The following is a 26,361-nucleotide window of genomic DNA, read 5'->3' as shown; positions in this document are numbered from 1 at the left end:
AGGTTAGTGTTGCATATCGGAACGGACATGCTGACGTCTATGCAGATAAAGCAAAGGAAAAGAAAAGCAGAGAAAAAAAGTAAACAATTAAAAAATCTGGATCAGTTTTTTGTTTGCCCTTTCTGTGCATTTGTCTTTCTTGGCCTCTAAGCTTGAAATTGATGGGTAAAATTGACCCTTCCTCTGAACAGCAACTGTCCAATCATGTTAAGGTTTGCATTTCTCTCCATGTCGAAGTGTGTGCATGGGGCCCTAAATAGATTGATACTCGGTGTCTCATGAGTCTGGACAGTGGTGTCTTTTTTGTATTCTTTCAAAAACATAAAAACAAGAGCACACCTGTTTGGAATGGATCCAACTTTGTCTTTATCTGCTCTAACATAAGCTGCAAATGTTAGCATGTCCAGGTAACCAATGCTAGCTGGCTGCAGTAACGTTAGCTCCAGTCAAACTTGTTTAAGATCCAGTTTCATTTGCTAAACTCATGGTTTGTTCCCAGGGGTTACATTGAGATTTGTTATGTGGGGCCTTTGAGGAGGAGGATGTGGGTGATGATGATGCATCTCTCTCTGGCTAGCTCTCTTGGGTCTAAGCCAGGTTAGCTTAGTTTTTATCTTAGCTCTCTTCCTGAGGCAATTACGGTCTGGATGGGTAACTGTTTCAAAGTCCGCTGCACTTTATCTTGTCGCTGCGCCTCCTTTCCCATGTTAAACAATGTATTTCTGTCATCTATCATAAACACTTGTCATGTTTCACCCTGCGACCAGTGTTTGCTTGGATGTAAGCTAGCTTCAGCGCTAATGTTCTGTGTATGTGGCTGGTAGGTTCACTTTTCAAAATGTGTCAGAGGGAAACATTATAAAGTATAAAACCATTGGCATTAGGTAGCTACACTCATGAAATCTGCTAGCAAGACATAATTTTAACCAATGAAATTCATGGTCATCAACAATTACTCCCAATTTTGATGTTAATGATTGTGTAAAATATCAACAAATGTGTGTTCTGAGTTCATCAGAACACAGAAATATTTTATTAACCACCTAGCCAAATTTCAACGATTAAAAAAAATCGCTGATTATATAAAATTAGGTCACAAATAGTTTTCTCGGCTCTGGAATTCTGGGGGTCTGTCCGCTTCACTGCCTCAGTGTCGAACACCACTACGAACTGAAAAAAAACCCCCTGAAACACAGATGCTCGATCTATTAGCTTTATTGGACACGTCCAGACATTCTTGAGCCACCAGAGCCGGACAACAGTGACAGGTTGTTTTTTTTTTCTTCTGTGTCAGGCTGTTGGAACTGAAGTGAGCTGAAGTGAACTGCTGGGCTGATTTGGACTGAGAGAGTCGCTTAAGGTACCTTCATAACTGACTGTTAGGGACGGTGAGTTGAGTGAGAAGAGGTCTCGTTCACGTGTTGGCTTGGAGGCGGACCATGGCTCCACTGCATCACCGAACCATGTTTCAGGTCCACCCAAAAAATTCTGAACACAGAAATCATCTAAACAGTCTACAGATTTAACTTCACAATCCAGTGCCTCCAACCCTCCATGTTCCCTTTATACAGACTTTAAATCTGCCATTGCTATTGCTGTAAATGACATAGGTGCAGTGTGAGAATGGAAAACTTACCAGGCGTAGCAACAGTAACAGCGAAGGGTGGGGCTTAGCGAGGGGTCGGTTCCAGAGAACAATTTAATTGTAGCTTTTGACTTTTGTGTTTCAGGTTTACAGCAGATACTGTCTCCCTGAATCAAAGAGCTCATTGTGTATGCCAGACAACCTGTGGTGGCCAGCGTGACCTTTGAGGCAAAGCTTTATAAGATCGGACACAGGAAACAGAGCTCTTGCCACACTGACTTTATGATTGAACTGCTGCGTGTGTGCGTAAAGAGAACAGCATGAGTCAGACGTAACCGATGAAGGTAAAAGGTTTTAGAAAGGCCTGGATTTTGACGGTGGCAGCCCACCGACTTGGTGTAACAAATCTGACCTCATATGATTAAAAAGTCGTTTTTACTCACCAGGCAGCAGCTCCGTGTGAAGCAGTGGTGTGACGGCCTTGCCAGGAGGATAAAATGTCACTTTTATGTACCCTTTCTACAAATAATGCCTCAGCCAGTGAACCGCATCTGCAAATGTCCAAGAAGATATGAGGTCCTGAGGACAGTGAGATTATTTTGCTCTTTCAACACCAAAATATAGATAAGCTCCTGCAACTGTGTGTCCGTTTAGCTGGAACAAGAAAATATCCAGAAAGCAGTTATGGATCATATTGGGGGCTTGCCCTCAAAAACCCTTGTGTCTTTAAAGGAACAATCCACACTATCTTGACTTAAAGGGCGGGTCTATTTTTTTGTTAGGTTTTTGATCATTCTGTAGCTTCCCAGTAGTAGTAGCATTCCCTACATACTCACATCTGAACATTCGTATTTTGTCAGCAGTAAGGATGTTTTAGCATCAAAATGGTATTGGCATCGTTCTCCTGTTTCTCTTCCATTTAGCAGGGGTGTCAAACTCAATTTTCATCCTAAGACAAGCCTACATACCAGGCATGTCCGTGAATGGCCACGTGGCTACGGGTTTTTCTTTTAACCGAGCCAGAGCGCAACAGGCTCGACTCATTTAATCAACTGATTTCAGTCTCCAAACAGCTGATTAGTCAAATCAGGTGTGCTGTTGCCTGGTTGGAGTGAAAACTTGCAGCCACTTGTGGAAACAGTAAAAGTGTACACTTGTTATCATATTACATAACTGTCTCTGCATTTAATTTTTACTAGTTTAAATAATAACTTAATGATTAATAATCAAGTCTGAGAGCAGAAGTCTAGGATAGATAACAGCAAGCAGGTGTGAAAGTGTACAACTATTATGCATTTTATTAAAAAAAATTAAATATACAAAAAAATAAGACAATAACAACGACAATAAGGGATGTTTCAGTTTGTGTAGCCTTCAAGTAATATTTCAAATTAGGACTGTTAACTGTTGGATAACAGATTAGTTGCTTGTCAATAGATGCCGGCTTTTGAAAGCAAAATTGACCACAAATGAAATTTTTATTTGCTTAAAAATTATAATATATTAATGTTACTAGCTATGCCTCACTTACAGGGCCACTGCTGAAAACGGCATTAGATATGCCATCTAGCATATATTGACATCTAGGACTAGACGCTTTTGGTGCATGGATAACCTAATCAGGATGTATTCTGGGACATTTAGTCAATGGACACCACACTTCTGTAATGCAGAATAGAATTGTATTACATGAGTTATATTCTTTGTGTTTTTCGAGCAGGGTGGTTAGTGTCACGGGTTCAGACACCTTGTCCTCCAAATACCCTGACTCAATCTATCTATTAATCAGTGGACGTTTTAGCTCTGTTTTGGTCTCTACTGGCTCTAAGGGATATATGCAGCTCTTCAGCTGCTAGAGCGTTGACTTTCCTCACTAGCTAGAAGTCTGTAGAACCAAAACAACTAGCTAAAAACAAAACAAAAAGTTCTGTAGATCTGAGGGAACAGCAGAATCAGGTGATAACTCTCTGTGGGTTCGTGACCCCAAGTGCCCCTTTTTAAGCTACACAGCCAGTCGATCCTTTGTTCATGTTAAATTATTGATAGGTGCAGCTTTAAGTGTCTCTGCTGTAAATCTACTGGCTGTCCGTGCTCATACTCTTAAAAAAATACTGGTAATATGTGTACACAAACAAACAATCATACCAGATCAAGTGATAATAAATCAGGGAAATAAGTAAATTGTCAATACATTCAAAATAAGTTATGTTTTTCCCTTCAATGCTGGTTGCATGTGTTGTTTAATATAATATATAATTCTAAAGGTCTTTCAAGTAACTGAATATGGGCAACCATAGAACAAATGAATTTAAGTTTTTTAGTTCAGTTTTGCAAAAAATTGACATTTGTTATCAATGTCTAAACATACATACATACAACATACATGTTTGATTTATTGTGTGTAATATTTTAATTTTTATTTCTTTCATTTTATTTGTGATGCCAAATATAAAAGGAACAAGCCAAGCTTTATGTCAGTTAATGTCACTACCGTTTATATAAGTTATATGACTGCACACAGATCTGGGAACCTCATTGATTTTATAGGTTCTTATTAGTTGTAATATACCATTAGGAATGGATTTGATTACAGAACTAAATTCTTGGAATTTGACAGAGAATGCTTTCTCTTTAAGAAAAGCCTCACAGGTGAGTAGCTGCATTAGAAACAAATAAGTTTTCCAAGAAGATAATGTTTCTGTCAACTCAATTTTGCAAGTTGCAAGTGACTTCCTTTTAGTAATATTGTTCCAGGTAATAGACTTGTGTGGAGAAAGAATATGCAAATAACAGTTTCCAAGCCATAAGTGTTTGTTGATAGAATTTAGATGTTTTTTCTAGTACCTTAAATAGTATAACTACATCTCAATAAAAACTAAAGACTTTAAATATTGAATGGAATAAAAAGCCATTTGGTGTTAACAGACACTTTTATCCATGTACTGTTCAATCCATGAAGTCAAATGATTCAAAGCCGCCTTCAATCTCTGGATTCGAACAGCACAGCTTTCTTTAGATGCTGCTGCTTAATTTTCTATATTCATTTTGTGAGTATGTAATTCATGTCTTTACCTGTTTCCTGATAAACACTGAAGGGAAGAGCTGGTAAACAAATCGTGAAACCCCTTCATCTTAAGTCAGCAGAATCCCTCCTAAAATTGACAGATCTCTCTGAAGCTCTGAAGTTCTTGGCACTCCATGAGATTCTTACAATTATGGATTCCTAGATGTTTAACACTTCTGTCTGATACAAACGCCACATTTAGATTTATTATGTTCCAAGCCTGACACAGCCCAGCAATGGATATGATTGCATCACTTCCTATGCGGCAGTAACGACCCACTGACAGCAAATCTGAGAGCTTTCATAAACTGGTTATAGATTGCATCACCAAAAAATGGCATGACAGGCCGCTATGTACACAAACCCAGAGTATTACTTTAAGTGCTAAAGAGCCCTCACATTAACATGAATTAATGGGTACAGACGTTCAGAGAGAGCCTGTGTGTGTGGATGTGTGTGTGTTTTCTGCCTCTGGGCTCCAGCTCTAAGCCCTGTAAGTCCCTGGTTCCTGTTTATGCAGCCCAGTGGCCCCGGCCCCAACTGGGACCGCACGGCTGGTTGTGACTCAGTGCTTGGCACGGTTGCTGGGCCACAGTTGCCATGCGGCTGTTGCCAGGTGTTGCAGAGAGGAGCGTGTGGCATCGCTGTAGGACTGTTTTGATCTGATGACCGACGTGTTTTTTTTTTTTTTTTTTTTCTGTCTGTGAAAAGCTGCACAAGTGGAACAAACGTATTCAGATATTTTCTCAGTCGCGCATGAACTCAGATCAGTGTCAGTGTTGTCCCTGGCTCCACTCCAGAGCATCAGGGAGTTATGAAGTTATGAATTATATAATGCAGAAGCATTTTTCTTCAATGAGGTCAATTTCTTTGAGCTGGAAAGATGCCTAAAAGAATTCAGTTTGACGGTTACACAGACAAGGCTAAACTTAGGCAGTGGTGGATAAAATCAACTCATTCTTCCTGTTTGATCACATTCAGGGCTCTGGGTATTGCATGGGAGTTGTTCCTCTTAGTTTGCAGTGATATGATAAAATGAATAAAAAGACCCACAGATGGGATAGCATCCTTTAATTTTTACAGTAGCAAACTACCACTTACTCTCAGATAACCATCGTATGTATGCAGTGTTCCCTACACCAGGACAAAATTAGAACTTTGTCTGAAGTACAAGTTTAAAGGTGGAGTGCAAGCAAGCACAAGTTCAGACAACGCTGATTAGGTAAGCAGGTAATCGCTCTGCATATTGTAGAATACAGTGGTTTTTAAATATGGTGTCTGTGGCGACATTCCCAGAGAAAGCAGGGCTCAGCAATAAGGACTTTTTAAAAACATGTCTGGTGCAAGAAGAATGTCATGTCTGACAGGTAAATTTGGAAACTCATGGTAAAAAAGAATTATCTAGAATTATCTTTCAGCATCTCAAATATGGAGATGTCCAATGTATACTGTCATATTAAATATCTGAAGACATCATTTTGGACTTTGAAAACCTAGGATGGACATTTTATAGACGTTACAGCCCTAGATTAAACACGATGGTTAAACTAATGGTTAACTAATGTATATCATTACCATACATTATAATCTTCAACAATCAGACTTGAATGATTAATTAGGACACTTGTGTTCTCTAAACAGAGGTCAGATGGATGTTGTTCTCAGCCTCTTCACTTGCAGTAGGAAACAAAACCTCCCTAGCATGAAACGATATCCAGATACAATCTCCAGCGTCAGTTTGCTAAGCAACCAGTCAAATGAGGGCAACAGATCAGACCCAACAGCATTTATGTGAACCAGTAATCATGTTACCTGTCCCTGTGTGGGTTTACACAGTCACAAACATCTACTGATCTTTCATGGCCGTTATGGCACAAGGACTTTTAAACACACTACACCAATTCACAAATTAAAGTTTTAAAGATTTGAAAGAGATAAAATGTGCAGATGTTAAAGGTTATCATGACGGACACTGGTTATCTTCCATAGGGTGTCACCATACCATACTTAGTCATTGTATTTAAGTAGATATTTCAGGTTTCTTTGCTTTAACTTGAGTATTTAAACTTTTACTCCCTACATTTTAACACATATTTGTAGTTTCTACTCACAATTTTCAAAACAGGCTTGTTACTTTTGCACATGGTCTTCTTAACATCAAGCCAAGAGTTCAACTTAAATGAACAGGACAAGACAATTCTGTGGTGTGTCCATCAGTGTATATAATTACAAACATGAAGGACACAACAAGATGAAAATGATGTGAAAGACATGAGACGAAAACCATGTAAAAGATGTGACAAGACGAAAATTAGGTAAAAGATGTGGTGAGATGAAAATGGGTAAAAGACGTAACAAGACAAAAATAATAAGACATAACAAGATGAAAATGACAAAAGATGTGACAAGATGAAAACAACATAAAAGACATGAAATGAGAATAATGCAACAGGACAAAAATGACGTAGAAAAGATGTGAAAGACGACAGATGATGTAACAAGAGAAAAACAACGCAAATGACGCAGGACAAAAATGCCACAGAAGATGTAAAAAGATGAAATTGACGTAAACAATTACATGAAACAACATAAAAGACCTAAGATGAAAATAACAGAAGCTGTAACAAGATTTAAAAAACAACATAAAAGACGTGATGACAAAAACATTGTGAAAGACTTCAGATGAAAATGATTTGTGGAGAAAAGTTGAGGTTCAGTTAACTTTTCACAGAAACAGCTGCTAGAAATGTCCTTCAGAGCGCTACTTTTTACTTTTATACTTTGAGTACATTTCAGAGCTTGTACTTCTTCCATTTTACTTGAGTTCAATCAGTAGTTCTACTTTTATCAGTCTTTTTTTTTTTTTTTTTTTAAACATAAGAATCTGTACTTGAGTAAAGACGTGTAGTTTTTCCACCTCCAGGCACCACTACAAACACTACCTCTAAGGTCATTTCTGGATAATGAAAACTGATCCCAAATGAGGACAGGCCGATCCTCCCATTCATGGAGTCGAGCATAATCCTGAATGGCAGCATTAAATCTTAATGGAGCTGTTCAATAGCTTCCACTTCAACCTGGCTTTCAGATACAGCGCGTGAAGTGGAGGACAGATCAGTTCTGCACCACAGGAAACAGGTCAGCTGGACAGATTGAGACTAATGGTGCATTTGTTTCACTGTCAATCATGCCGTCACTCCCTGGATGGCGAGGACTCTCCTGCTCACACTACAGCATCAAGACAAATGAAGCGTCTCAATCGGGAAGAGGATTAAACCGTTTATTCCTTCTTTTTGGTTTACAAACAAAAGGCACCCATTGATTTATTGTTTTTTTTTTTTTGGAGTTTCTCTTCGATAAAGATTGTGGCAAGAACTCCTTCTCCACCATTCTCATAGTGAACACGGTGACCTGTGCTCGTCACGCTGCTCGAAGTGGGAGCGATGAAACAAGACAAGCACATGAACAACACATTTAAAAATTAACATCGACACTGTGACAAGTCTGAGTGCGCTCACAACCTCAGAGGAAAGCTTGTTAGCACTCTAGTATAGCATATGGACCCATGTTGTGTTGACAATGTTAAAAAGGCGCAAACAAAACAAAAATTAAACCACCACTCCCACTTTGATGACGTGATCGACGCACAGGCCATCGAATGTGAAACACGCAGGAGAAAAAAACAGACTGGAACATTTCTACATGAAAACAACAGTGCATTAACAGGTCTGAGCAGGAGAACTTATTTTAAATAATCATAAGAAAAGCAATTTAGTCCTACAAAAGTCAGCAAAATGAAGAAAATACAGAATTATTATATACATAAACCAGTTTAAGTCCAAATCCAAATGAGAGTTCAAAAAGCTGTGATCATTATTCGACATGACTTCTTTCCTTAGAAAGGAAGGCCTGTAAAATCTATTTTCTATGATCACAATGTTTTGTGCTGAAGTTGGAACAGTTTTGTTTACTTCATATCAGAGATTTCTGCATGTGTTTTTGTTTGTCTTCTTACTGGGTGTCATTTCGCATTTCTGTGCACCATTTAGCATCTTTTTTTCTCAGTTAATAAAGGGAAAATTTGGCACTTTTCATGCAACTGCTCTCGACGGTAAACGTAGTCAGTTGAAGCAGTTAATTCCTCAGTGCTACTACACTGACCAAGAAAGCTAAGTTCTCCTGCTGGCAGAGTCACGCTGAGCCTACATGTAACAGGATGTATTGCGTGCAAAAAAGCACCGGGTGCCAAAAATACTCATGTGGCACTCGGGTTGGGTACCATTTGAAATTTAACGATTTTATCAATGTTAGTTGTTAAGGATTATCAATTGTCAAAAACATTAATTACCTCTTAAATGTTACCAGCTGAAACACTGAGCTAAATGTTAGCTAATGTGATGTAGCTACATTACTATATGAACGGCCATCTGTTTTCTGGTTGCTTAGCTATTTTGGGGGTTTACTGAAGCTACTTTACTGCATTTTTTTTTTTTTTTAGCAGAGCAAATGCTAAACTGAGGTGATCTTACAAGTCTCACAATTTGTGCCTGCTAGCAACTTAGCAACAGCTGAGAATAACGCTACACATGATTTAACAGGGCTGGACAAATTCCTTACATGCCTGCATTTAACTCGCAGAGGTGGAGACTAGAAATCCAAACTGGAACTAGACTGGAGTTCTTCCTGTATACAGTAACATCACTGGATGCAGAAAGATGTACAGATTTTGCAGCAGGAGAACTCTGCTTTATTGGTCAGTATAATACACACTGAGGAATCTAAGATCTCAATTAACAACAATTTACATCATGTCATCCACATGACAAGTGCCAAATGCAGTCTCTCTGATAATATCTTTTTCCTAACTAAATGTTTGACATTATGGAAATGTGCTAATTTGCTTTCTTGTCAAAAGTTAGATGAGAGGATTGATACCACTCATGTCTGTACAACAAATGTGTGGCTGGAGCCAAGCCAGTTAGTGTGTGCAAAGACTGGAAACAGGGGAAAAAACAGCCGCCACGGCTCTGCCCATAAGGTATTTAAATCCACCCATTAGCGCCTCCAAACCTCACTAATTAACATCTCCTTGTTTAATCTGTACAGAAACCCAATTGTAGTCGACACATTACAGTGTTACAGGGAGTCTCGTCGCCATGAGGTTGCCAGGAAAACTCCAGGAAGACATCCTCCCCCTGCTAAGAAATAGTCTATTAATAGCGCATTCACATGCTCCTCGGATGGTCCCAGTTTCAGAGATGAGAAGTTGTTATTCTGACTTTGCTGTGTTCATGTGCTTTTAAGTTATAAAGTGGAGATGACATGAATGCTAAAAAGAGTAGGTAGCTTATGTTATCTGTTTGTAGGCTAATTTTAGTTAATGCTAATAAACAACATTTCTAATTAATCTTGGTCACTTTATGTGGACAGCAATGAACAGTTACAACCTATAACATATCACAAATTACATGACCCAAAAAATATATGCAATACGTGAATTAATACAAAGTTGTTTCTGTGTATATGACATCAGACAACTCAGCAACTCGTAACAAAATTTTCACCAACTTTCTGAGTTGTTGTTCTGTCTTGAGGGGCGTTCACATGAATTTTCCCAGTCGGGAAATCATTTTTCCCGATTATTCTGATGCCACATAAATGCACTGTAATTAGAGGCGCTGGTAGGCAGATTTTGCTACCTTTTCTTACCTTTGGACAGAGCCAGACTAGCCTTTTCTCCCATTTCCAGTCTTTATGCTAAGCTAACCAGCTGCTGGCAGTAGCTTCATATTAAAGTATAATGTATTTTATATTATATATCATATAATGGACATGAGTATGGTATCAATACTCTCATCAAACTCTCAGCAAGAAAACAAATACAAATGTCAAACAATTCTGTTCATTAGTATTATTGTGTATTTAGTCTGAATATTTCATGTCATACAGAAATACAAATTTGAAACCACGTTTTCAGGGACTTTCATTGACTTGAATAACAGATTAAGACTCCAATTAGGATTTGGTCCAAACTGGGTTAATGCTGATGTTACTTGTGTACAGTGCCTTGTTTGATGCACAAACCATTGGTATGATTCAGTAGTTCCTGACATCAAAAGTGAGAGTGTGCTAAGGACCCGTTTGTCACTCTCACTTCTCAGATCACAAGAAAGAATTCTACACGCCATCGCTTCCTTTCGCCTCCCAGACACGAAACAAGAGAACGACAGCCATTCACCATCACAAAACTGACCTACTCAGTCACACCGTCACAAGGAAATGGGAGTTACAACAGCAAATATTTATCGCACGACACTCCAATGAACAAACACTTGCTTAATATTAAAATTACAGACAGTTACATTATTGTTAATTTCTTGTTTCAGGATTCAGAGGAAGGTTCTGACTGTGCAAACAAGTCCGGCTGTGTTACTCTATTACATTCAGAGAGAGAAAGCACATGTACATATACAGTAAAGTCAAACAACAAGCAACTTAGAACAGTTAAATTCAGCTCTGAACATACTGCACTTATGTTTACATACTTTAAGTATTATTTACAGCTGAAGTTGGTTCATTAAGCTTTTTGTCAGTAAAATAGCCACGCAATGTCATTAGCATAAAAATACATCTGTTTCCTTATACTTTGAAGTCTACCTAAATAGAGCTGTACACAAAATAATTAGAAAACATAGATCTGATTGCTCTCTTTTCACATTGTTAGAATATTGAAAAAAGTTCAGGCACGATTCACACTTGCACACGTCTTTCCCAAAAAAAAAAAAAAAAAAAAAAAAGATGCATCTTTCCACCGAGTCACATGATTCTATGTAAAATGGCTCATGCTGTGAGAGTGAGACACCACATTCCTTAATGAATCGGGGACATTCACAGGACGTACAATGTAGGTGTTTGAAGCTGCTATGACAATCTGAGAAGACGCACGCGAGCGCCACCGAAAAAGATCAGCACATGGTCACACCCTGCTTCTTCAAACATTGTAGTGTGCTTGAGGAAAAGGTAACAGACAAGACGTACGTGACAAAGTGCACAGGTAAACCTTGGGTATGCTATATGTAGACTTGATATAGCAATGAGGACTTATTCCTATAAAAATTCAGAGAAATTTGATGCAAAAAAAATGCAGTTTGAGCTCAAGTAACTGTAACTGACATTTCTTGTCTGAAAAGGCAAATTTCTTTTTCTTATGTAACTAGACAGAATGATGAAGGCAAAAGAATGGTCCGAGAGTTTAACAGCTTATAAACAGCATGAGCACAAGATAAATCCTGCATACTTTTATTTACAGAGGCATCGAAGATAGTAACTGAAGAGGTAACATGATAAATAAGTACGGAAGCCCAGAACAGCCATGCTTACAATTTTTTTAATGCCCTAATCAAGATCAATCAAGTTATTTCTAGATTAGCGTTATCTCTGGAAAACAAGCTCTATTATCTTGAGGAAATCATCCCTTTACACGCGAAAACAAAAGGTTGTTTCTTCCTGTTACTAATTTTATCAGAGATCAGGAGTGGCAGCATGCGTAGATGACATCTTGACAACTGTCAGATCAAGTCATACTGTTAAGTGTTGGAGAACAAAGACTAAAGGATTCCCATATCCATTCATGCAGGACAATAACCAGACACAGCCGCGGCTCGTCCGGTTACTAACTGTCACACAGTATGTAATCACGGGGTGGAGAAGTCGACTAAGCAAGTAGCATTTTTGATCAACGCATCAAACTGGATTTAGCCAGAGACGCTAATCAGATCAGTTTTCGTCATTTCAAGGGATAGTTCAGGTTATTAGAGGTGGCGCTCTATGAGGTACATGAGGGCATCCTGACCGCCATCTACTGCAGGTACTACACTGTCATTAAGTTCCCAATTTAAACAATCAGGACTATAAGTTTCAGGAAAAGGCTGGACCAACTGCAATTTCACAGGCCAGTGAACTTTGGTGAGCATTTGCGCATAATAAATGATCGAAAATCTGAATTTTGTTTTCACACGATGAGATAAATTAACCCATTACCAGAGAATGAACTTTTTCCTGATGTCACAATAAAAGCATAAAAAATGTTGCAAGCATGTCCGTTCTTAGTTTCCATAAATATGACCTATGAAATTTAGTTGAAAACAGAAGAATTTAGAAAAAGTCACTGAAGTAACAAAACCCTTCACAAAGGATGGTGAGCTACACTTAAAGCTACCGGAAAAGTAGTGTACTAACAAAGACCAATGAGTAAGAGTCATCACCCAGTGTATATCCATGACTCAGTATGTCACCCAGTACTGAAATCATTTTAACTCTCAAGCATACTAGAGAAAAAGAAGCCAAAAGTGACAATATTCCCTCTCAACTCCACTTTTCTCATCCTCTACTGAGCTACGAGTCTGTTAAGCTAAGAGGTATTTTGGCAAAAATAGCTTTAAGACCGTCACAAATGACTTCCAGTCATGACAAAAAAAGAGGAACCTGTAGAAGAAGATCTGCTGATGCAAGAACGATCAGTTTGTAGGCACTGGATAAAGCCATCTTATTACAATCAACATTGTGCTTGGTCTTACTTAGGGAACTAGCCACTGCCGCTGACTGGGGACATACAGGAGACATTGTTGTCGACTGTGTCTTTGCTGAGCAGGAAGAGTTAAAGACAGCCAGTGACTACTCATGGAGGGCCATGGGTTGGTGTAAATGGCGCCCTCCCTCCGCCTCAAAGCCCCCCGCATTGTCAACTTTCTCTTTACATCACGCTGTCAGTGCAACTTTCACAAACATTGGTTGAAATGGCTTTGGTCTTGGAGATGGGGTTAGGAGGGCAAGACAGTTTTAAATAATGATTCTTAGGGCCAGGCTGTCCCTGAACAAGTCTTCACTGAGTCAGCACAGAATCGTCCTTCAACCAAATGTGCAAAACCAGCTCCGATGCCCCAGAAGCAGAGAGTAGCTTATGCTTTGCCTGACGAATGCTGCTGTCAGATGAAAACCCCAGAAAACCCTGCTTATTAGACATTTTTGTTACAGCTTTTTAAAACATTTCCGTCGGCCTCACTAGCAAAGAACCACACACACACACAGAAAAAAAGGAAAACAAAAACATTGGAGTGATGTTTTCAGGTGACAGCAGAGAAATATAACTTACACAGCACTTGGAGCAGTTATTCTTCATTTAAGGATTACAGAAGAGAAAGCCTGGTCTGACTCAAACCCAGCTGAGGATTTTTGCAGCAGAGCATCATCCAATGCATAGCTTTGTTTTGCAGGCAGGCAGCCAGGCAAGCAGGTAGACGAGATGGAGCAGGTTCGGGTGCCCTGGAGCTTAAAAGACTACAGGAGTAAATCTGGCACCAGAGGGGGACTGGACAGGCTGGAAATGAAGAGAATGAGGGCGTGTGGTCCCCCGTCTTTTACGAGTCCAAGTGCTGTTAGTCTATGCGTTGTACATGGTGAGATAAATCCATGCCCTCTGTGTTTCATGAAATGCTAGATAGATCTGAGATATTTGAGACATTTAGACAGCTGTGGACTCCAGGCTCGTCCAGCAGTCTGTCTGTGTTGGTTGGTTTTACGGTTCCATTTAGTCCTTGTTGAGTGTCAGGGCAGACGCGGGGCCAGAGACACACAGCGTGGTACCACTTTAAGGGCTTTGAGCTCGGGCACCTCTCATCGTCCACAGCCAGTGTTTCTTAATTTCTTCGTCCCGCCGCCCGGTCCCTGGCTCATTATCTCATTGTGGAGGAAGCTCTGAAGTAGGAGAGGAATTTGAAGCAGAGGCTCACCACAAAGTACCAGATGTTCCTGGCCATCTGGGATCGGGCGATGAAGACGCGCCAGATGAGCACCACCAGGATGGTGTTGAAGGTATAGCGGATGTTTCTCAGCCTGGGAAACGGACACACAAATGAGACAAGTCAGACTTCAAAACGAAGACTCTAGTTTTAGGTTCTGCCAGGATGAGGAAATGAAGCATGAGAGAAAAATAACAGCTTATTCTGAACATACATTTAAATTAACATAATTGTACATTTGTATAAACATCAACATCTGTATAAAATATCTGTGTCTCTTGCGCGATCTCTTTTGTGGTGGAGGGAATCAAAGCACCCGATCATTTCAATAAAAAAAAGTCACTTCCCACACACACTTATCACCAAGGCTGGGCAATAAATTGATATTATATTGATGAGATATGAAACTACGCATCATCTTAGATTTTGGATATTGTTATATTTTCTGCTTTTAAAGGCTGCATTACATAAAGCAAAGAAACTTTCTGAACTGTTCCAGCTGTTCTATTATCTAACTTTACCTGTTTAATCATTATCTACACATTAAATCCCGTTGTGTTCACAGTTTGTGAAAACAAAGCACCTGTAGTCATCCCTGCAATATTGTTCCAAAATTGAATGTGATACTTTTTTCCCACATTGCCCAGCGCTACTTAATGTGCTGTAGTAATAGTTTAATCCACAGCGATGCATCATTGTATAAGATTGTCACTATTTGAGAATTTACCAGATTTTATTTTCAAGAAAATGTGTATATCGAGATACATATCAGAAAACGCAGCACACCCAAAAAAATAGATGATAATGTTAATCCATATTGCCCAAACTTACTTATCACCTCTGCACTGATTTATTTAAGTACATATGCTTCAGTCACAAGGGCCTTTCTCACGACATATGAAATGACACAGTGCTTAAATACAGTCCATAACTGAATTGTAGTCCACAGCTGTGTTGGAGGCATGTCTAGAGTCACATGCAACTGCTCACTCATTAAAAACCCTCAACTATTAAAATATATTGCATCAAGAAATGTCTTAAGACCACTAAATAGGGGTTAGGTGAAAGTAAAATATTTACAGAAAAAAAGTAATAAAATGAAAATCAATAAATAAGGGGAAAAAGGGAAAAAAATAAATAAAAAATTACATTTCCTAATTAGAGATATATGTTCACACATGTGCATACACACTTATTTTGCAGTATAATAACATAAATCTCAAACTCTGAATTTATCCATTTACATATAAACCATAAGCTTTACGATAGTCATGTCTTGACAAAGGTTCTTGTGATTGAATTTTTTAATAAATCAGCATACAGCTGATAAGTGTGTGCGGGAAGTAATTTTTTTGTCTTTGAAACAGATGTTGGATGTGCCATCTTTACTTCATGTCTGTGCCTATTAATTCCTTGAAATTTGTTGCATGCTGAATTATTCACGAGGTTTGTTAAAGCTCAGAGGATTACTCCCACTGTGATTGTACTGTCCACTTGGAGTGATTATCTGAACAATAATTTGGCTGGGGAAAAAAAAACCCACTCATATTCCTGACAAATGTAAAGAGACATCAGTGGTTAATGGAAGGATGAGCTGAAGTACTTGAAAATCCGAAAGGATATTTAAGTGCTAATGCAGAGATGTACTGTATATGATGACCTAGATGAAATAAAAGCCGCCTACTCTCTACAGAGAATGGCAGCTGCCTAGAAGAGCTCATCATGTGCAGCATTTCTTCCGGTGTCTGTATATGATGGCAGAACTCCAGAGACTCTTACTTGTTGAGGTGTTTGCGTGCAGCAGGCAGGCCCGACAGCTCTTCATTGAGGACATATTTTTTGGTGCCCATACAGTAACTTTCCATGTACTCGGCCCAGTGGAGCTGACGCACATCAAAATTAAATACCTACGGTGCAGAAATTAAAAGACAAGGTTAGGTTGGTTGGTGAGGTTCAAAAGCTTTAAAATGTTCACCTTTCACTGATTAACAATAGGCACGAGCACAAGCACGATATGGTAATAATAAAAATCATATTGCCATTATTTTGACTAAAATTGCAATACAATTGGTGGGAATGGTCATTTTTGCATTATACTTTTCATTTATACAGGAAAAAAAAAATTGTGATGATGTGACATTTGTTGGACTGGAAAAAAAAGAATTTGAGGCCAGCGCATCTCTGCAGCAATACAGTGCCTCATTATGTTTTCTTACACATTTTTCCTTTTTCAAAAAAAAAAAAAAAAAAAAATCAAAACAAAAATCGCAATTTGGTTCTGGTTCTGCAATTTGGAATTTATTGCACTTGATTTATTGCATTAATTGTGGAGATGCAATTGATCAGTACAACATTTTCTTGAGTTGGCTACAACTGACTTATTTTTTGGCTGGTACAAACTGTTTGTGTTAGAGATAAATTAATATTTTAACATATCATGCACTGAGGGATGACTGCTAACTTTTTGAGAATTGAGGACAAAATATTTAGTAGTAAAAATAGTCGATCAAAACAACTTTCCTGTCAGAGAAAATCTGTGCTGCACCTATAAACAACTGTAAGCTGTGAACTGAATTATATTGCTGTACTGTGATGAAACATGTAATTTTGACATTATTAATACATTTATAAGAATATTCATTTAATGGGTTGAAACTGGCTCAAAATGCCACCCACTGTTTTACCCACAATCATCCTGAGCACTGCAAAGCAAATGCTGAAACAGACCGTTGGGACTAATCAACACAATGAAAGTTATATTAAAAAAAAAAAAAAAAAATCAGAGTTGGGCAGCACACCTCCGACCACTCTTGAGTGGGCGTCTGTGAAACAGCACTCATTTCAAGTATGTGCTGATTGGGACTCCTTGTTCACAGGAGTTAACACTATTTTTCTCTAACACTCTGCATAGTATTTTTAATTTTGGCAACTTTGACAACTAGTCTGCAACAGCAGGGCTATATCTATGTCATGACACTCCTCACTAGCATTGGCTCAGTTAGCTACAAAACTGCTACAACACAGTCATTAGAAACACTTTCATGGCCCTTTTTTGGTTTCTGACAAATCTCCAGTGGACTCTCCGTTTCCAATGTTTCTCCACAGACATGGATAGTCTGACATCAGCTGCCTATAGCCAATTAGCTCCAACTCTAAGCCCTTACTACTGCTACCCTGAGTAATATTCAATCTGCCTCTCTGGTCAGTTCTCTTACTACCTATGACATAGCCATGAGTCCACACACCCTACCATGACATCTAGCCTGACAGCATTCTAACATTTGCCAACTGTTGCTAAACACAAAGTACCAGCCTGTTCACACTCCCAGTGCGTCAGACATGGCAGCTTGGCCAGTGCCCCTATGCCTCAAATCATGACACTGTAAGTGCTCCTGTATCGTCATTTCTGGAGGCACCACTGTCGCGTTATGTTGTGATGTGCCATCAAAGTCAGGTGGCTGAGCTTCAAGAGTGAGGACTTTCACCCAGGAGACCAGGGTTTGTGTCCTGTGTGAAACCAAAAGTCAAACTTGATTGCTTATTTTAACCCAAACCAAGATTATTTCCAAAACCTTACCAAATAGGTTTTGTGCCTTTATTTTGAAAGTCTACTTAACCCCAGAACCCTGCACGTGCAAAACTAATATTAGAGGGGTACCTAGAGTGTCGTAGTTTGAACCAAAGGGTTAGAGTACATGCTGAAAGTACAACGGTTTGGTTTATGAAATCATACCTGAAAACTAATGACATTCCTATCAAGGTTTGTGGAAAGATTAGAAGTGTCATGATTGTGCAAATCTTATGGCAGTCCATCCAATATGAGTAGAAATATTTCACTCAAAATCAAAACCGTAAACCTCACACTGGCACTTGAGAGAAAAAAAAAAAAAAAAAAAAAATCCAGACAGTCATGGAAACCATAAACATCTATACAACAGTTTTTGCAAACCCATTGATGTACAGCTATTTTACCAGAGAAGTTCTGGTTGGCAGGTTGTGCTAGAGGAGACAGATAATTAACTAAGTATCCAGGCTTCATCCTCTGGTGACCATGAATGTCACAGCAATGCATTCAATATTTGAAATAATTTATTCTTGATCAGCTGACATTCTCATCTATAGAGCCATGCCACAATCATGTCTAATGCAACGCAACACTGCCCTGCCAATATATTTGCTTTGCCATGAATGAACCGATATTTTTGAAAGGAATTAGCCAGTAATTAGTAATTAGAGAAAAATAACAGAGGATTGTAATTCTGTGCTTGTTGTGCAGCATTCCCTGGGTGATATACTGTATACACACTGAAGACATTTTGACTTTTCACCATAGGAAAAGCACAGATGTTACTAACAACGTGTCAGTAACCAAACAACATTCAGCATAACTGATTTTATGACCAAAACCTGTGACTTTCCTACTGTGTCTTGTCTTGTCTTGTCTTTCCTACTGTGTCTTGTCAAATGTTCATCAAGTTGGCAAAATATAAGGCAAATGGGGAGTTTGATTAATAAAAACTGATGAAGTAATTTTAATTTAATTTGCTTTAATAGATGTCTACATGAGTATGTATCCAATAACACAGAATTCACAGTTAGCACATCAAGACTGAAATGCAGCCTAATTTAACCCCCAGTGGCGCCTTCTAGCATCAAGGGAGAATAAAATATTGGCTCACTGGCTGAGAGATGAGAAGGCACAGCGGCCTTGTTCTTGCATCAGTGAACAGTGAGGTGGAGTTACTGTTGGTAGGCTTGGGGGCAGCGCCTGCCTTTCAGTCAGCACCCTGGGAATTAAAGGTTCTGGATCCCTGGGCAGCATGTAGCTTTTTTTGGTGGGAGGGAGGCACTACAGAATCATTTTCAAAATTAAAAACTTTAAACACTACTCTACAACCCCGATTCAAATAAATACACAGTTGTAACATCAGGAGAATGTGTCTTTGCATTGTCATGCTGAAATAAGCAGGGACGTCTTTTAAAAAGACATCGTCTGGATGCATATGTTGCTCCAAAAAACTTGTATGTCCCTTTTCAGCATTAGTAGGGCCTTCATAGATGTGACAGTTACCCATGATGCCATGGGCACTAACACACTCCCATACCATCACAGATGCTGGCTTTTGAAATAAGCCCTGGTAACAATCTGAATGGTCCTTTTCCTCTATAGCCTGGACGACATGATGTCCAAAAACAACAACAACAATGTGGACTCCCCAGGCCACAGCGCACTTTTTGCACCAGTCCATCTCAGATGAGCTCGGGCCCACAGATGTCTGCAGCCTCTCTGGATGTTGTTGATATTGGCTCTTGCTTTGCATGGTAGGGTCTGAATTGCAATTGTAGATGAAGCAACAAACTTTGTTGACTGACAACAGTTTCCCAAAGTGGTCCTGAGTCCATGTGGTATCCTTCACACTATTAGGTGGGTTTTTAATTTAGTTTTCAATGAAGCGCAGCCTCAGGAGTCAAAGATCACTGGCATTCAATGTTGATTTTGCCCCTTACATGCAGAGATTTCTCAATCTTTTAATGATAATATGGACAGCAGATGGTAAAATGCAAAAATTTGTGCAGTTTTGTGTTGAGAAATGCTCTTAAACTGTTGGATTGTTGGATACTCAATCATGATACTGTCACCTGTAAGCAGTAACCTGTGGAATGTTTCAAACAGGTGTTTTTTGAGGATTACATGACTTTCCCATCTTTCATTGACCCCATCCCAACTTTTTTTAATACCTGATGCAGGCATCAGATTCACAATGAGTGAGATTTGCAAATACCTGTATTCTGTTACTCAACATTGCAACTTTTTTGGAATTAGGGTTGTAGACTTACTAATGTAAGATAAAGTACTAGCTCATTATGGCATCAGATATGCTTCTGTCAAGAGAACAAAGACAAAATGTCAGAACAATAGGTCTAATGTGTCAACAGGACATTTAAGTCTTTCACTCTGTCCACCAACATGCCTTCCAGAAATGCAGATTTCTTCAGGCAGTTAGCCTGAACAACGTCTCTGTTCACTACAAATTTACGTCACCAGTGACGTAAATCCACAAGTGACTCACTCTATTGTGCCCGGCCTACTATCAGACATTAACGCACTGAGTGGTAAATCTGTCTGCCATCTCCACTGTGTGTCCCTCTGTCGCCCACGTCCGCCCCCACTACACAACACAGACCCAGACCACAGTGTGAATGATGTGAAGGAGGCCTTTTTTTCTTCATTTAACAAGATTAACATGCGAGTCCTCCCTACCTTCTTATCCTCGGGGCTCATCTGGGCCATCAGCATGGCTACATTATCAGTGTTCCACACCCAGGAGTGACTGGTGAAATACTCCAGGACCATCATGGCTTTGTGGAGGCGAGTGATTGTCTTCATCATCCTATGATAAATGAGCGGTGAAGCAGCATCGAAAGGAAGGGAAGAAGCAATAAGGTGCAGGAAGATGATGACACAGGAGAGGGACAATGGCAGGAGGAGTGGCAGAAAGGGAGGAGTGGAGGAGCAGAGAGGTGGTGGGATAAAGAAAGCAGGTTCCATGATGTTGGAGGAGGGGAGAGCAGAGGCAGAAGTTTAACAGGAGAAAATTTTAACCACAAAAGTAACCACAACAGGTGCCTTTGTAGCAACATGTCTTTACAGACTAATTTAGTCTCATAATTTCTCATTTAACACAATGCGGTATGGTGCATAATTTAGTTAAAAAATAGCCAATGTTCCACATTATATGCCATGGGCATGACTTCACAGAGTTACAAAGATTTGAGTAAACAGATTTAGAATCTATCAATCAATAATTCTAACATATTTATGTGGCGACTTGAGCTGTACAGTGCGATGTGTTTGTACGCCTCTTGATTTTGAATGATCAAACCTTGTGCCTAACAACTTGAATCACTGTCCTGTGAAAAACATGCACCTCCAAAATGTCACCTTGCTGTTTTATGGGGGGGTTATGTGCCAGACTATATCCTTGCTGGGAGCTGTAGCTTTTGTACCAACAACAAAAATGAGATATAATGGGTTCAGTCAGTCTAGCTGGTTCCTCCATTCTGTCTTTACACCAACTGAGACAACCAGCTGCTGACTGTAACTGCATATTTATTGTAGAGATGAATGAACTGCACTGATCTTCATCTAACTCTGTGCTGGAAAGTGAATATAAGTACTATTTCCTAAAATGCTCAACTTTCAGTGATTTAGATTGCCAGTGATTTGCTGGTTGTCCCTCTGATGTCCTCCAGCTTGTTTGTCTCAACTCTCAGTGATACGAGTTTCCTGATGGACAGAAGTTTACTTCTAGTTAGCTAGTCGGCTCCATGCAGCTGACTCTGCCCAGACTGGGAGCTCAGACACTGGGGGAGTGCAGTAGCAGTTACATTAACCAGAGGTAAAGATACTAGTCCATCCGAAACTCTGTAAATCACAGAGAGTTGAGCAGCAGCAGGACATCAGAGGAAACCCTGAAAACAGCAGATGAGCAAAGACAGCAGCCAGCGGGTTGGCGTGCTGTGCACGCTGAGCTGTGCTTTGAGCAGATATGAAGAAATCCAAATGTGCCTGTCAGCCAGTTGCATCAGGCCGGCAAAGTAGGAAAAAACCTATAGAAAATGGAGTATTTTGTTCACAGGGGTTACTTCTACATAGGTTTACCTCATTATTTTGACTCGCATTACTCAACTATGAACATCTATCATTGTATATATGTCAGTGTGTGGAAAAGCATAATAGGTCCCCTTTAACATCTCTAGAACAAACACTGGCTCTACATACAGAATTTAGTGTCTTGTGCATGTTCCTGCAAGTTCCCCACAAGATACACTGGTCCTTTAATTCTTCAGTTTACTTGAAATACAAAAAAAAATCACCAAAATGGGAAATGCATGGTTTTCATTGGACAGCAACAATACGTGATTTCAGTTTGATCAAATTTTAAATGCATTTTTGACATTTCAGGGTGTTTTTTGAGAATTTTATTAACTTCATAAAATGGACAGTCGTTTACACCAAGAAGGTTCTACACATCGAGTTCTGAAATGTTCTAATTATTATATGACTCACTTTACCAATTTTTCAAATAGTCAAGAGGGTGTTCAAACTTTGTCATAGCACTGTAAGAAGTCAGGTCTTCCCCAGTAACAGGGTCTGATACAAATCAGCTGATGACTTAACTGGATTTAATCTGTGTGCAGGCCAGGAGGACAGACAACACACTGTCAAATGGAGCCATGAGCCAATTTCAGGACAGACAGATTCAATATTTCATACAAAATACGTAAAACTCAACACGAAGTGAAGTGAATAAAGTCTGCTTTGTTGCCAAAGTAGTCAGAGGGACTCAGACAATGTCCTCCTGTTAACACAAGTGAATCCAGTTAACACTTAATTTCTGTGTTAGTTGAAATTGAGGGGATCATAATTTAAGTGGATATCATTCAAAAACAGAGTTCTGTGATAATCATGGTGAGAATGTAGAAACAGCAGTGCCCATCATTGTGAAGACTGTGAGTCTCTAAATCTTAAAACTGCACATTATTTGTTATTCAGTGAACTTCAGTGAACATTTTGCAGTATTTGAATTGGATGGCTGCAAACATTTCAATTTGTTACGAGTAAAAAAGGCCTTGCTCCAGTGACAAGCCTGTTGGATGAAATTCTGCGATTTGAAGCATTTACACTAATCGAGGCAGATTGAGATGACTCACATTCCTCGTGTGAAGGCGGATGATTCAGAGGATGGGACAAACATGCATGGTTGATCAACACATAGAGGCAGAGATAACCGTTACTTACAGCTGGTGACAAACCCAACACCACACCACACCACAGGATTATGAGTTAGCTACTAAGCCAAATTCATTTCAGACAGACAGCCAAACACTGCGTGAAACACAGCCAATAAAAATGTTGTACTGTGGAGGAATGCTTGGCACTGCATAACATTTAATGTCTGAAATACCTGTGGCTCATTGTAAAGAGAAACCACATGAAAGTGGGATCAATCAAGTCACATGCATAGGAGCTGTATTCAGTGGGACATGATCTGTCTCTGACTGGACACAACTATCTAAATAATCAAGAAGTCCCATGGTGCTTCAGGATTTTCCATGATTTGGTGAGTAGTGGGGGGGGGGGGGGGATGACAATAATGGATGTCATGTTCACAGCATGGCTCACAAAAAGGCAAGTCTTCTTTGAATAAAAAAAAAATATTGCAAAAACAGAGCTGAAAATGTGCTCTGACAGAAGTCATATCATGTTGTAATGACACACTGTCACGATGTCAAATAAAAACACAGCAAACGTTTTCTCTCTTCTGCCCTGGACCAGTCCTTGTTCCCACCATCCCACATAACCAGTCAGTGAAAAAAAAAAACAAACAAACAAACACAAACACACTATAAGGGTGGGTGGGTTTGTGGGAAAGGTGGGGGCTGACTGGCAGGGGACAAACATAGACATATTATATGTAGACGGCGCATTGACCAATTTGACTTGTTGCTGTACTCAACATGGCCACCACGCAGGACGGGTCAAGACTGGTCCGTGAATAAATACACGTTAACTAGAATTACCACCTTGCAGTCGTATGCCTCCAACCAGTTTAGTAGCAGTTTACATCCATCTGCCCAGACTCACTATAATATGTGTACTGTAGACTTTGAAGGACTTCAGTAAAAGATATTAAGTGTATTTTTGACATTATACTGACATTTCCAGTGAAACACATGCTGACTATTTTCACAGAGGAGTACAGGACTGATAGAGTGTTTAACAATGTCACAGTGAAGTCGACATTTTGGATATAAAATGTCATCACCTCATCATTTTATACTAGAAGACATTTGTGTGAAAGGTTGTCATAATTAGTGTATGAGTTCTTAAGTTATAGCCAAAAACATCTTGAGTCAGTGGCCGTGACCTTTGATCTCAAAATTCCTCGGGTCCAAGTGGACATTTGTACCAAATTTAAAGAAATTTCCTGAGGTATCACATTCACGAGAATGGTACGGACCTGAGGTCACCATCACCTTGACCTTTGACCTCCAAATTCTAAGCAGTTCATCCTTGAGCCCAAGAGGACTCTCAAATTTGAAGAATGTCCATTACAACCCATGTATGTCACCAATGTGGGCACCGACGCTGATGTGCGACCCAAAGGCCAATGCGGTGTCTACATATATATGTCTATGGAGGGGAGTCGGGGGAGGGCAGTTACAACCTTACCGGGGCTTGCGGCCTGTCAGCATGAGATAGCCGTCATAGAGCAGGGCTGGCAACGTGTGGCTGACAGTGGTCCAGTACTGATTAGTAAAGGGGTTGGAGCGCAGATTGACATTGGGCCTTCTGAAGGCCTGCTCTAAGGGATTGGTCTTGAAGGTCATGTTTATACAGTATTCTGTAGGAGAGAGATACACATGACAGGACAAGGAGGAGACAGAGAGGACGAGATGAGGAAGAATGCGCGTTTCCTCCTCCTACTGATACTAGGAAAGATGCAGGCCCTGTGTAACTGCTTGGCCACTGCTAGCCTGTAATTAGCACCATGACATCTGAGGGGTTGAGGATCTTTAAGTGGGGACGATGCTGATCCAATACTCAGTATCAGTCTGATATTGGCCAAAATGGCTGAATCGGATACTAGGAGGAAAAAACAAAGAGTATGATCTGATACGAACCATTAGTATAAACCAGGGGTCAGCAACCTTTGCTATAAAAGGAGCCATTTTTGGCCGAAAAAGGGGGAGGTTAAAAAATCTGCCTAGAGTCGCAACTATTAAATTCTCTGATTTAGCATCCATAGCTAGCCTACAAAATTTAGGGGGCAGGGTGCTGAGCTGTAAGCCAAGGCTTTTGATACACATTTTAGCTGACATTTTAAAATTATTTTTTAAAATTCATTTTGGGTATATTGCTACACATCAGTGTTGTCAAAAATATCAATATATACTGATACAGATATTTGAAATGCTTTAAATGATCATTTTTCTCAGTATCAATACTCTGGTACCAGCTACACTTTCTCACTCTCATTTCTGACAGCAAATTGACACATACGTCACTCTAGTGCCCACATGATCCTTCCTCCACTTACTCTCACTCATCTCATTTGCTCTGGTTGAATATCCGTTGTCATGTTATAACCTTGTTAAGTCAATCTTTTAATAAAAATCTAAAATTTATTTTATAATTATATTTTATCACTTGAAACTCCAGTATCATGACAACACTAATACACATTTTTAATAGTTGGAAAATGGAATATCTCTAGGCCTAAAACAATGAGTGAAAATTAAAAATGTAAGCAAAGAATCATTATTCATTTCCATTAAATTTTTTGTCGACAGGGAGCCACCAGAGAGGAGCAAAAGAGCTGCAGGCTGCAGACCCCTGGTATAAACAATCACATAATTGCTTAACTTAGCTTCAAGTGACATGTTGTAGAGAGATCACAACCAATACAGATGAAATTGATGTTAATTTTCAATGTGTGTCCTATCCTACCTTAGACCTCATATCTAGTCTTATCTTATTCTAGTCTAAATCCTGACTAGAGCTGTAAACTTGATTCTTCAATCAGCACTCGTCCTGTCACGCCTGTATCTGTGTTTAAAATGTTTGCAAGACTGCCTGTATCCATGACAACAGTCTCACTCCACTTGTCACTGGCTGGCTTGTGAATGGACAAGAAAAGATGGGTGTTCAATTTTAGTTTGGTGAGTCAGAAGAATTAATTGCGTCTTGGAAGAGAGGAAACACCACGCAATTATCGACCCACAGTATGGATTTGAACATCCGACGGATGTCGATCAAATTCAAAATGAATCGTCTTGGCAGTCGATACACTGTATACCCATTAATACATGGTACAGGAAATTTAGGCATCATCACAGGCTTTGAGGCT

At 39.5% G+C, this 26,361-nt stretch overlaps 1 protein-coding gene across 2 annotated transcripts in view; it reads right to left on the bottom strand.

The window, feature by feature from the left end:
* Positions 1 to 12,542: 12,542 nt before the first annotated feature.
* far1 (fatty acyl CoA reductase 1) overlaps positions 12,543 to 26,361 on the bottom strand; it is a 36,191-nt gene continuing 22,372 nt past the window's right edge. Inside the window, exons 10-13 of one of the 2 annotated variants that reach the window (XM_084733894.1) lie at positions 24,684 to 24,855; positions 20,709 to 20,838; positions 16,226 to 16,353; positions 12,543 to 14,540 (exon numbers count right to left, since the gene is read on the bottom strand). In XM_084733894.1, the coding sequence (XP_084590020.1) occupies positions 14,381 to 14,540; positions 16,226 to 16,353; positions 20,709 to 20,838; positions 24,684 to 24,855 (590 nt within the window). In that variant the 3' untranslated portion in view covers positions 12,543 to 14,380. The remainder of the gene's footprint in view (positions 14,541 to 16,225; positions 16,354 to 20,708; positions 20,839 to 24,683; positions 24,856 to 26,361) is intronic. The other variant, XM_084733893.1, reaches the window with a different exon arrangement.

The sequence above is a fragment of the Lutjanus erythropterus genome, chromosome 13 (assembly GCF_056507025.1).
Source record: "Lutjanus erythropterus isolate fLutEry1 chromosome 13, fLutEry1.hap2, whole genome shotgun sequence".
NCBI lineage: Eukaryota > Metazoa > Chordata > Actinopteri > Lutjaniformes > Lutjanidae > Lutjanus > Lutjanus erythropterus.
The sequence above is the reverse complement of the archived record's forward strand: the minus strand, read 5'-3'. Positions and strand labels throughout refer to the sequence as shown.